Consider the following 12,395-nt stretch of genomic DNA (forward strand, 5'->3'; position numbering starts at 1 on the left):
CCATTCAGTGAGTTCAAAGTATCCTGCCTTGCTTTCATATGACAACTTCTTGGGTCCCAGCTGGATTAAATAGATCCATTCCATCTCCTTAGGCTTCCTTTTTTGATCAATACTTGCATTCTCCACCCTAACTACCTTCCTAGTTCTTACTTGCCCTACAGCTACCCACACCCAGGTTTGGCAATACGGGTAACAGAGAAAAGATGACTTCTTATATTCCCTTCCATTTTATTATTCTGTGAATTTATTGATAGAAAACACTGTCACTCATAAATACATACTAATGTATTTTCCTAATGACATACCTAGGAGGTAGAGAAATGATAAAAATGTAACATGTAGCTAATTGTTGTTGTTGTTGTTTTTTAATGTCACTTCAACATGGTATGAAAGAATATTAGAGCAAGAGAAAAATTATTGGTAGTAGGTGAGGGGGGAACCACATAAGATGATTTATTGAGTAAATTATCTACAGTATGTAACTCAGCACATTAATTATGTTTAGACCTAAACTTCTGAGACTATGAAAGTATAAAATTAATAGAGACATCAGTAAATGGTAATCAATTATTTCATTAATATATGGTATTAATATAAGGTATAATGGAGTAAATATTTCAAAGAGAAATTAGCTTGTCCTTTTATGTTATAATTGTAAGAAAAATTAAAGCTTGAAAGTTGAAAGTTGAATCAATCCTAATTTTTATGCATAGGGATTGATTCTTGCATCAAAATTATTATATTTTCTGAATTTCGAAAATTGGTCTAAAACATTAATGTTTTAGATATGATTACTTAAAGCAAAAAGCATAATGATCTCATCTTGCTCTCAGCTTTCAGGGTGAATAGAATGTTCTACATGAACCCAAAAAGTGTGAAGTGAAAAATGGTTTACACGACTTATAGTTATCCTAAAATAAAACTTTTAATTGACTCTTACTCTTCTTCAGGCATAACTCTGCATCTGTGTGTCTGATAAATGGGGAAAAGACATGTGGATATCAGGGGGTGCGGGGACAGGTAGTAACAGAAGAATAGCCAAGGAGATTGTATTCACAAAAACCGGTCTTTCTTGGAAAAAAATTTGGAAGCTCTAAAATCTTAGGAATATGTGTCCGGAGTCCCTTTTAGTTTTGCATATACTTTTGTGTGCAGACTTTCAGGTGGTTCCACATGTGGCTGCAGGCTTTTCGTAGACAGTCGAGGGGGATAGATGGCTTTGTGGAGAAGGTGAAGATTGTCATCCACTGTTCCCAGCCTCTGATTTCTGTGCTGTCATCTCTCTGCCATAGAAGCCTTTTTCCTGAATACATCAAACTGAATGTAAGCCAGTCACACTAGTTACAGATAAGACAGAGGCTAGGTCATTTAGTACTTGACACTTTTGCCAGGTCCGGAGCAACAGAGAGACCCTGGTACAGATGGTGAAGCAAACACATGTGGCTGGTGTCTTAGTCTATTCAGGGAACTGTAACAAAATACCAGAGACTGGATAACTTATAAACAACAGAAATTTATTTCTCACTGTTTTGGAGTTTGGAAATCCAAGATCAAAGTGTCAGGTTCTGGTGAAGGTTCTCTTCTAGGCTGCAGACTGCCAACTTCCCGCCATATCCTCATGTGATAGAAGCAGCTAAGGATCTCTTTGTGGCCTTTTTTATGAGAGTACTAATTCTGTTCATCAGGGCTCCCCCACCATGACCTAATCACCTCCCAAAGACCGTATCACCTAAATACTATCATGTTTTAGGATTAGGATTTCAACATATGAATCAGGGTATGGGGGAACACATTCAGACCACAGTAGCTGGATATAGGGAAACCATAGGAATAGTGCCGTACTTCAGGGCTAGTCATAGTAGAAGTGTTACAAGCCCTAGACCCAAAGGAAAAAGGAAAAAGGAAAAAGGAACCGGGAAAATAAATTATCCTAACTCACTCTCCTCCCTCCATCTGATCTCCTACCTAGATACTCCACTGGCTGAACCCAGCTGGAAAAAGGGCAAAGGAACCCAAAAAGATCATTATGAAGGCTCAGGGGGCAAAATAGAAATGACTGGGGAAGGGATCTGAAGGGCCAAAGAAAGGATCTCCCAAACTCATGTCTGAGCAGGACAACAGTCCTAAGAAGCCATTGGTGAGCAAGTCAGGACTGCAGTCTCTGGGGGAAAGGGACTATGAGGCAGAAACAGTCAGGGAGAGTCCTGAAAGGGACTTAGTCAAGAAAGCAAAAACCTATGTACTAGAATTGACGGAATCTGTTGGAAAGTTGACTTGATGACTAGTTTCTGAGTTCCGGCTCCAGAGCCCTTTAGCCTGCTTACGGATTAGCAACTGGGAGTGGTTGCCAGGGTCCACTAGGGACCCCAGTTTCCTCACCTGTAAAATATGAATAATAATTGCACCTGCCCCAGAGAGCAACTGCGAGAGTTAAATGAGTTAGTACAGGTTAAATGCTTAGAACAGTGCCTCATATATAGTAAGCACTCAGTAGACGTTAACTATATTTTTATTCTTATTAAGTGAAGAGGACAGGATTCGAAAAACCTGAGGATGTCACATAGAGCAGTGTAGGGAACTAAATGAATTTCTTTCCTAGATAATGGTTACACACATGACAATGCATGATACTACTGCTTATTAGTTAAATTAGCTCCAGAAAAATTCCATCTACAAACTCTTGCCAGATAAGAATGTTTTTCTTTCTGTTCCCGTCATGGAAAATTGAAAACAATTCATGTTTATGTTTCTTCAAACATACTTAACATTTCTTAGGCTCATGCGTCGTCTCCGATCCAGTCTGAGTGATGCAATCATAGTTTGGCAGCATTGTTGAACTATCCCGAAGTATATTGATAGTCTTTTCGATCAGAATCCTGCTGGAACAACTTGGAAATTGAACATTTGGAATGGAGAGAGTAAAAAAAGAGTGAATTGAAATGTTCCCTAATGGACATTAGTAAAAGCTAGTAATTTCTATCCAGAAGTCAAGATTACTTTGATGAGAAAGTTATCTAAGCTCAGGAGAGTGCTGCGGGCACTGCGGGACGAGGCGCCCAACCACTCAGGACCATTCTAACCTTTCTCTTCCTCTAGTATATGTGCATTTAAAAAAAAATAATATGGATACATTTCTCCCCCGTGTCCCACCTTGCTAGAGTAGGGCTGAAACTAGTAGTCCATTTCACAAACATTAAAACAGCCACTGAATATTTAGAATTACATTAACATTATTTTCCTGGCATTTTGGAACTTATTTAGAAGGGAGTCCTCAGTTCATATTCTGACATAGATACTGCAAAAAACTTGCATTTCTACACATTCCAAAACTAGTATGTATAGAAAGCAAACTAAAACTTTCAAAAATTATGAAAGGATATTTAAGTTTTATTATAGTACCATACTTGCCTTTCACAATTTTTATTTAATTCATACTAGAGAATTTATGTTTAAGTCCAAAGGCAGATAAGACACCTGGGTTATATTTTGATATTCATTTGGTTTCCTTAAGTTTGGTGACTTTCGTTTCTTAGAATTTGAGAGGTGCCTTTTGCATTTTTGAGTTCCTGTTTAAGAGTATCATAGATGTATTCAATCTACATGCGTTAAGAATTTATACTTTTATTAACTTCATTTGCTTTCCTTAGTTACTAACTTCCCCTTTCTCTGTCATATTTCTTAGCTATTATGATTTTTATAATTTAGATGTTGCTCATTGCATCGTTTTCAAATTATGGGTTATAAGCCATTAGTGACTTGTGAAATCAATTTAATGTGCTGTGACCAGCACTTTTAAAAGTGAAATAAAGCACAGTAGCTAGAATAGGAACTGAGAGAGTGTATCACATGTACTTAGAGTAAGTATGTTTCATGAAATTTTGTTTTAAGTTTTTGTGTGTGCATGTATGTGTGTGTGTATTGGATCAAAATGTAAACTGTATTTTTTACTATGAGCTGCAATCAAAAAAAAAGGTTAAAAGCCATTGGCTTATGTTATTCATCCAACCACATATCTTGGACGTTCTCATGGCTGTGGTTATGTTTAATCTCACCCCTATAACTGTCTAAGGAATTAGAAATGTTTTTTATTGGCAATAAATAAATAAATAAATAGGGGCAGATTACTACCTGGTGAATTTTTTTACTATCAAGAACTAGTAGTTTTTAATATATGACCATATTCATAACATCCTTTTTGAATTTGCTAATGGACATGTAATAAAAATATCAAATCACCTGTTTGTGGGTATTACAACAGAATAGTGGCCTGAAATCTACTCAGAAGTATTCATTCTGAAAGAGGTCTAATATGTCCATTCTATCTGGTCTTGAACAAATTGTGTGTTTGTGAAGAAACTTGAGGATTTGCCCTTTAAGTAAATCAAATGAGCAGGAGAAAATTTTGTACATTATGGACAATTTTTTCCAATTTTTTTATTGTGGTAAAAACACATAACATAAAATGCACCATCTTAACCATTTTTAAGTGTACAGTCCAGAGACATAAAATACAGTCACATTTTTGTGCAATCACCACGGTAGATCTTCTCTTCTTGCAAAACTGAAGCTCTGTACCCATTAGGCAATAACTCCGCATTCCCTCGCCCCAGACCCTGGGGTTATCCTTGACCCCAGTGAATCAGGACTCTGGCATCTGTCACCATCTCTAAATAATATCTAACAGATCCCTATCAGTTAAATCAGGCAAAATTCAGTTTTAGCAAATAAAAATAATTTACTTTAGGATCTTACAGGCTATATATTTTGTCTTTCAAGCATTGTTCTTAATCTGTTAGTAAAAATGTGCTGGGATGGAAAAAGTTAAAGCAACTGACCTGCTCTCCAGGAGAAGAAATGACAATGAAAGAAAAGAAAGCAAGTGATACAGTTTAAACTCCTTTTAAATATAACTGAGTTCTTAGGTCAGGGTTCAGCAAGCTACTGGTTATCTTCCTGCCACCTGTTTTTGTATAGCCTGTAAACTAATAATGTTTTCTACAGTTGTAAATAGTTGAAAAAATCGATATAAGAATCCATATCATGGTATGTGAAAATTACACAAAATTCAAGTTTCTGTGTCCATAAATAAAGATTTATTGGAACACATTCATACATAAGTGTTTATATATTTCCTATGGCTGTTGCATGCTGTGAGGGCAGATTTGAGTAGTTGTGACAGAGACCCTATGGGACAGTCTCATCACTATGCACTGCTACCCAGTGTACCACAAACCATAATGATGCAGTTAAAATAACTTGGCAGTGTTTTAGTGTCTTACATATTGTCATAACACGGCATTTTATTTTATGTTTTTATTACCAGTGCATGGCAATCATGTCAAAACAAGATAAAAGAGAAAATTGGACTTAGGACTTTGAAGCTGAGTGAAGTATGGATTATTTTGTTACCAAATTAGATGGCAAAGCATCGTGTTTATTATACAATGACACTATAGTTGTGCTAAAACAACAACAACAACAACAAAAACATGATGTATGTCAACATTACCAAACTAAGCATTCATTATAATATTTCCAACTTACAGGACAGCAACGGTCAGAAAAATTAGAAAATTTAAAATGAAATATCCTATCACAGCAAAATTTCTTCACAAAAATAAAAAATGAAAATGAGTCTGCAACCCAATTTTCTGAGTGATTCGTTTGTTAGCCAAGCAAAGAACACTATCTACAAATAGTGTGTTAATTAAATCATGCTTGATTGCAGTAGCTAAAGACATATGCTCTCCCCCCAAAAAATAAACTCAAGACGATTGGCCTTTCAGCAAAAATAATTGCTCAAAGAATTGAGGACATTGGGAAAAGTATAATAATAAATTTTAAAAACAAAGCAAATGACTGAATTTTTAAGTTGTTCCAGCACTATTTGTTATTAAGACTCTTCTTTCGTCCTTTAGTTGTCTTGGCTTCCTGGTCAAAAATCAACTGATCATGGATATAAAGGCTTATTTCTGGACTCTCGGTTCTATTCCAATGATTTTTATACCTATCCTTATGCCGGTCTCAGACTATTTTGATTACTATAACTTTGTAAAAAGGTTTGAAATTGAGAAGTGTGAGTCCTCCAAGTTTCTTCTTTTTTTAAGATTGTTTTGTCCAGGAGCGTTTGGCGCAAATAAACTCTTATTTAAAAAAAAAAAAAAAAAAAGATCGTTTTGGCCATTCTAAATCTCTTGCATTTCCATATTAATTTTAAGATCACCTTGGCAACTTCTGAAAATGTCGCGTATTGTTAAGTCAGTAGTGTCAACTGTGAATTTCATTTTTGTGGACTTGACCATTATCAGTTCCATGAAATTTTTCCAGAAATAGAAGTAGAATATTCTAACTCTCCTTTCTACACAGCATTTCTATAGCTTCGCAGTGGTGAAATTTTACTGCAAAAGTTTCATCTCGGGGTCAAAACTGAAGTTTTTGTGAATGAAAATTGCCCTCGACTACTCTTATAGAATGTTGAATAGCTTTGGAAATTTGCTTTTGCTGCAGACTTGATAATGTATCTTAATGAATTCGTTAACAAATTACAAGACAAAATTACAAGACAAAGCAAATACTGACATGCAAAATTTACACTGAGATAAAGATTTCAATACCAAGTTATATGTGACTCATAAGTAATGTTAAGCTGCTTTATACACTACTCCTTCTGTCAGAAGTTGAAACAAGAAAGAAGTTTATCCCCACTCAGATTTGCACTGGGTATATTTTTCAAGTTCAAATTACAGTTCCAGCATTGTCTATTAGACTTCAAAGGAAATTTTCATATTTCAAAATACAAGCATACCTCATTTTATTGCACTTCACAGATATTGTGTTTTTCACAAATTGAAAGTTTATGGCAACCCTGCATCGAGTTCTACTGTTGGTAAAATGTTATCAAACTGCATCACATGCTACAGAGAAATTTTTGTAAAAGGAAGAGTCAATGTGGCAAAATTCCTTGGTGTCTTATTTTAAGAAATTGCCACAGCCACCCCAGCCTTCAGCAACCACCGCCCTGACCAGTCAGCAGCCATCAACATTGAGGCAAGACCCTCCACAAATAAAAAGATTACAATTCCCTGAAGGCTGAGATGATGGTTAGTTAGCATTTTTCAGCAATAAAGTATTTTTTAATCAAGGTATGTACATTGTTTTTTATATATAATGCTATCTTACACTTAAAGACTATAATATAGTATAGTCTATTACACTAGTCTATTACAGTATGGTATAGGGAAACCCAAAAATGTGTGTGACTCACTTTACTGTTATATTCACTATGTTGAGGTGGTTTGGAACTCAGCCCATAATATCGTTGAGGTATGCTTGTGCATTTAACTGTGCAATTGAAGAACTTCCACCTAACCTTTAATTGGAAGTTCTGTAATGTAATGGTACACTAAATAAAAAATGTCGAAAGAATTTAATAGAATTCTATAAAAGCCTACTGAGATGAATGTGATCAATTAAAATTATAAGCTTGTACTGGGAAGTACAGACTTTCCTGGTGATGGTTGTACAATATTGTGGGTATACTAAAAACAACAACAACAACAAAACACTGAACATACACTTAAAATAGCTAAATTGGTGACTTTAAATTATGTGAATTTTATCTCAATAAGATTATAAGCTCATGGATTAATACCTATCAGTGTGAAAGACATTTTCAAAGATGAAATATGTAAAGTCTCATTACAAGTCAGCATTAACATATGAGCATTTGCTATTAATGGTAGGAAATACTTTGAACCCCCAATAAACAAAATGTTATTTTTAAAATTACATTCCCATTAGTATACCTCTCTTACAAAAATATACTCAATTATTAGTAGTATATTTTCAGCTTTATGGATAAAATATTTATTTTCTTTCTTGCTATATAAGTACCTACATCATATTCTTGATTTTGCCTCTTGGCCTGCAAAGCCTAAAATATTTACTATCTGACTTGTAACAGAAAATGTGTGTTGACCTTGCTCTGGGTAAATAGACTAATGATATTTACTAAAAGTGAAGTTTTTATTTATAGAATGCTCTTAATGACTATATACCTGATTTTGGATTGCTTATGGAAAACATCTAAAATCTATGGATTTATAAGTTCCTAGAGAAGATCATGCAAGCTATACAACTCTGAGGTATAAAATGGAAATGTGTCACAACTTAAACTCTCCCCACTGTGTGAGGTGACTCTCAAACCTCATAGAGAGGCCTCATCTATTATTCTAGATCACAGAGTACCAATGTGCTGTGAGAAGGGTAGGATCTACAAAACCAATAGGATATCCTAGAACTCTCCCTACTCTGCCTGTACCTCTTCATGACCTGTATCTTTGAAATTATTAATAAAGTTCAGTACTAGATAAGATATATGATATTTGTGAGTGAGAAATGACAGTCCAGTCCCATATATTAGCTCAGATACTATTCATGTATTTGAAAACCTAAAGTAAGTTTTCAAAGAGATGAAAACAAACAATTTTGGCAAAATCATTTCATATTATTTTATGCTTGGAGTACAGAATAATGAATTTCTCTTAAAATAAGTAAAAGAAGCACATTTCCCAAAAGAAATACTTGGTGTAATTTGGTTAGAAGCATATGTGACCTTCTGCTCAACAGTTCACATATTTCTTGAAGTCCCTTTAAGCTTATTTCCTTCTGTAGTTTACATTTTATTATTTATAATTAAATATCTTTTCATGAAAACAAACCAATATATGCAAGTACTAAGGATGCTAACACCAAATGTGCTGCATCATCTGTACTTCATCTGTAGCAAAAGTTAAATTTGATCATTTCGACCCTATTTGACCTAAGAACTATCATCTGCTTTACCAGGTTTTGAAAAATGATTATCCCTTAAAATTTTTATGAAATGTATTTTTATCTTTGAGATATTTTCTCCCATTGTTTATGGTACAATGCTTAAGTTTATATGAAGGAAAACCTCCATCTCAAAACCTGAGAATTTTCATTAAAACAAAACAAAACAAAACTTCTGAGTAAGTCTTATTAATCTCCCTTGGAATATTTTGGTCTTGATGAGAGCTGCTATGATTAATGTCTTTTTCTAAAGATATATATAAATGACTTCAGTCCTCTGAAATACGGTTTGCATAAATTTATAATGTTTCTAGTTTGGTTTTAGACTCCATAACTGATTGACAAGAAAAAAACTTGTAAATATAGAAAAGTTTTACTTGATTTGAATTTTTAATTGACAACTCACTGCATATCATATCATGGAAACATGACATGATGATGATGATGATGATGAAATTGAAAGACTTTTGAATCAAATGAAAATGTGTACTAAATTGGCTGCTGGAAGAAAGAATGATAAGAAGTAATTAGTAAAAGTAGTTTATCTGAGTGGCTAGTGCAATTAAGAAACATATAATTGTAAATATATTATGTATCCTTTTGTTTGTTTTGTTTTTTAAGGAGAAACATTAACTTCTGGGCTACATCCAGAATAGCATCATCTATATGGGCATTCCCTCCTACAATTTCAGAAAACCTTTGGTAATTAATCGATAAAATGCAGACGATCTTGCAAACAGATGAAGTTACCAATACCGAAGCTCTTAGAAAAGGAAAGAGGAAAAGGACGGAGACAATGGACTCAGAGAATGCAAATAACGATATGGATAAAGGACAGGTTGGTGTTCTGTTACCCTGATAATTTAATAATGCCTCCATAATTTATTAGTATTTTCTCCTGTTCTATTTATTCTTCCCTTTAATTCTTCATTCAACCAAGGGAATAAAATTGCATGTTCTCTTTTTAATGCTGAACAAGTTGAATTAGAATATACTCAAATGACATTTTACCCACTTCTATTTAAGAATGGCCAATTATGTCATTGTTCAAACTTTCTTTGAGATTTTGGGAAGATCAGCAACTGTCAGAAAATGTTTTCTTCTCAAAAAACACTAGAGAAATTGAAATACCTCTTCTTTAACATTTAACATTTACTGTTTCCTTTTTTTTAATTCCATTTTGCAACCCATCTTCATCGCTGGTTTCGTCAGGGTTTCTTTCCTACTTTTATTTATTCATTGGTTCCTTTTTGATATGAATTTCCCACTTCCATTCTCCTATGCCTTGGATAACCTATCAATGTGTTTATTCTATATCTTTTTATTTCTGTGTCTTTGTAATACATGTATCTGTGTATGTCTCTGTGATACATACAGTGTTTTACATGTGTGTTTGCTTTTTTAATTTTTAAAATATATACTATACATTCTCATGATTTAAAGTAGTTTTAGTCCTCAGGGATGGTATCTATAGGAATTCAGAATGGTCCAACATTTGACATACCGTTGTAGGCTATCCTATAATACAACCTCTAATGAAACTAAGCTGTCCTGAAACCCCGGTAATGGAATTATTTACCTTTACACCGAGAAGGTTGAGAAGCACCAAAATCCACATGTGAAATGTGCCCAAGCCAACTATATGGAATTAATATTGTGAAACCTAAAGTTCTCATAAGATTGTCTAAAATTAAAAAGTATGTCAGCAGTGCCCATGGTGCTTCTATGTGTGCAAAATGTGTCCATGACAGGATCGAGTGTGCTTTTTTCATTGAGAAACAGAAAATCACTGTGAAAATGTTGAAGGCAAAAGCACAGAATCAGAAAGCTAAAAAAATGAAGCTTTTTGAGTAATAAAAAAGATATATTTATTAAGTGTGTGTGTGTGTGTGTGTGTGTGTGTGTGTGTAGTGAAGATAAACAGTGGAAAGTCTCCCTCATGTCCTTGTCACCCATCCACCCTGTTCCCACCTCCTATCCCTCTACTACAGGTAATCACATTTATTGTTTTCTTGTTATCCTTCTGATGTTTCTTTGTTTGAATAAAGCAATTATGAATATAGATATTGTTACCCCGTCTTTTGTACAAAAAGTAACTTACCAGACATGCTGCTTTGTACTTCGCTTTTTTACTTAAAATATTTTGAAGATCTTTCCTCTAGTATATAAAGAACTTTTTGTTTTTTACTGCTCTGTATTATTTCACTGTGTGTATGTACCATTCTTTATCTGACCAGTCCCCTATGATGGATATGGCTTGTTTCTGATCTTCTTTCTACAAATCATGCTGCACTGTACAACCTTATGGACACATCATTTAGGATTACATTGGTATTACAAAATATACCTCAATCTGTTTCTCATTTTTCAATCAGCGCTGTTTTTAACATCTATCTGTATTGCTACTAAAAATCTGACCCACTGTGTCTAACTACTATATAGCATCATATTTTATTTGTTCTTTCCTACAATAATAAACACTTAGATTGCCTCCAGCATCTTACTTCTATGAACAATGACAAAGTAAATGTACTCATACATGTTCTATTAAGAAACAAGTTGAGAATTTCTCTGGAATAAACACATCAGAGGGTGATTTATGGCTTCTTAAGTTGTATGTTTATTTCTAGTTCATTTGACTAGATACGATAAAATTACTTTTCAAAATGCCCATATCAGTCTTTAACGCCCAGCAGCACTGCCTGAGGGGTTCCTATACTTGTACTTCTCTACCAATACTTAGCATTTATAACCACATTTCATATTTCTGGCAATCGATCTTATTTGGTCAAAAACAAGCTTCAGAATGTTCTCTCTTTTTTTTTTTTTCATGACATCTGTGCTCAGCCTCTTTTCTCTCCAACTTAACGGCAATTACCTAAAGGCCAAACAAAAAGCTTGCAGGAAGCACCCTCAATCTGATGCTTCCCATTGGGGTGGATTTCAATGTCTATCAGAGAACACTTAAAGAGAAGCTCTTGAAAAACCCTTGAGGTCACAGTGTTACCTCCAGCTATTTAGATGTAGAAGGAATTGGCAGGCTGCATTCTTAAGTGCAAATGGAAGGAGGAAGCCTTCTATCTCTGCAAACCGACCAGCATCACCAGCATCGGCAAGAACTCATTGAAAACACCAACATTCTTTCTTTTTCCTGACTTAGTAAGCACATCGTCTGCCTTCCAAGGTATTCCAGGTGACAGTTTTACCAGATATGTCACTGAGGTCTTAATAAGAGTTAATAGCTTTCCAGCATGTTATCCCTGTGCTTTTTTTGCCCACAACCTGACCTCTAAGTAATTCTAACATAAGTAAGATTTGGCATGTCCTGCTTCTAGGTATGAAAATCTGGATCAGTTGTTGCAAAGGCTATTACAAAGACCCAAATGTTACAGTGACACAAAGGAGATGGAAGTTTATTCCCTTTCACATAAAAGCAAGAGCGATCCAGGATTGTTATGGCAGCGCCAAAATGTTAAGGACCCCTCTAATCTTGTTGATTACCTTCTTCAACACATGGCCTCTATCTCTGGGTCTAAGGTGACTACTCCAGCTCTCAGCACTAT

At 34.7% G+C, this 12,395-nt stretch overlaps 1 protein-coding gene and 1 pseudogene across 1 annotated transcript in view; both read left to right on the plus strand.

Annotated features, from left to right (window-relative positions):
• BEND6 (BEN domain containing 6) overlaps positions 1–12,395 on the plus strand; it is a 47,563-nt gene that overhangs the window by 8,966 nt on the left and 26,202 nt on the right. Inside the window, exon 2 of the mRNA XM_016145691.2 lies at positions 9,454–9,670. Within this exon, the coding sequence (XP_016001177.1) occupies positions 9,551–9,670 (120 nt within the window). The 5' untranslated portion in view covers positions 9,454–9,550. The remainder of the gene's footprint in view (positions 1–9,453; positions 9,671–12,395) is intronic.
• On the plus strand, positions 10,316–10,705 carry LOC118610894 (annotated as a pseudogene).

The sequence above is a fragment of the Rousettus aegyptiacus genome, unplaced genomic scaffold, assembly GCF_014176215.1.
Source record: "Rousettus aegyptiacus isolate mRouAeg1 unplaced genomic scaffold, mRouAeg1.p scaffold_m13_p_1, whole genome shotgun sequence".
Taxonomy (NCBI): Eukaryota; Metazoa; Chordata; class Mammalia; order Chiroptera; family Pteropodidae; genus Rousettus; species Rousettus aegyptiacus.